This window comes from Charadrius vociferus, unplaced genomic scaffold (genome assembly GCF_000708025.1).
Source record: "Charadrius vociferus isolate BGI_N301 unplaced genomic scaffold, ASM70802v2 scaffold824, whole genome shotgun sequence".
NCBI classification, from domain to species: domain Eukaryota; kingdom Metazoa; phylum Chordata; class Aves; order Charadriiformes; family Charadriidae; genus Charadrius; species Charadrius vociferus.
This window is the reverse complement of record NW_009647956.1, coordinates 118,161-118,414: the sequence shown is the minus strand read 5'-3', so window position 1 is coordinate 118,414 and position 254 is coordinate 118,161. Positions and strand designations below refer to the sequence as shown.

At 67.7% G+C, this 254-nt stretch overlaps 1 protein-coding gene across 1 annotated transcript in view; it reads left to right on the top strand.

Annotated features, from left to right (window-relative positions):
- The window catches only part of DGKK (diacylglycerol kinase, kappa), a 25,459-nt gene that overhangs the window by 23,590 nt on the left and 1,615 nt on the right, over positions 1–254 (top strand). Inside the window, exon 24 of the mRNA XM_009883441.1 lies at positions 23–194. Coding sequence (XP_009881743.1) covers positions 23–194 — 172 coding nt within the window. The remainder of the gene's footprint in view (positions 1–22; positions 195–254) is intronic.

The following is a 254-nucleotide window of genomic DNA, read 5'->3' as shown; positions in this document are numbered from 1 at the left end:
GAACCCCGGCCAGCCCCAGCCCCGCTCGCCCGCAGGATCCACGAGGCAGCCAAGGCTCACAAAGCCGTGGAGCAGGAGCTGGCGCACGCTGTCAACACCAGCTCCCTGGCGCTGAGCGAAGCCCTCTCCAACAAAGCTGCTGGCACCTCGGAGGTGAGCTGGGGCTGGGGGTGCAAGGCAACCTTCACCCAGCTGCCCCGGGGCCCTGTCACTCAAGAGGTCACCCCTCCATTCCCCCCCAGTTTCTCAGCAGG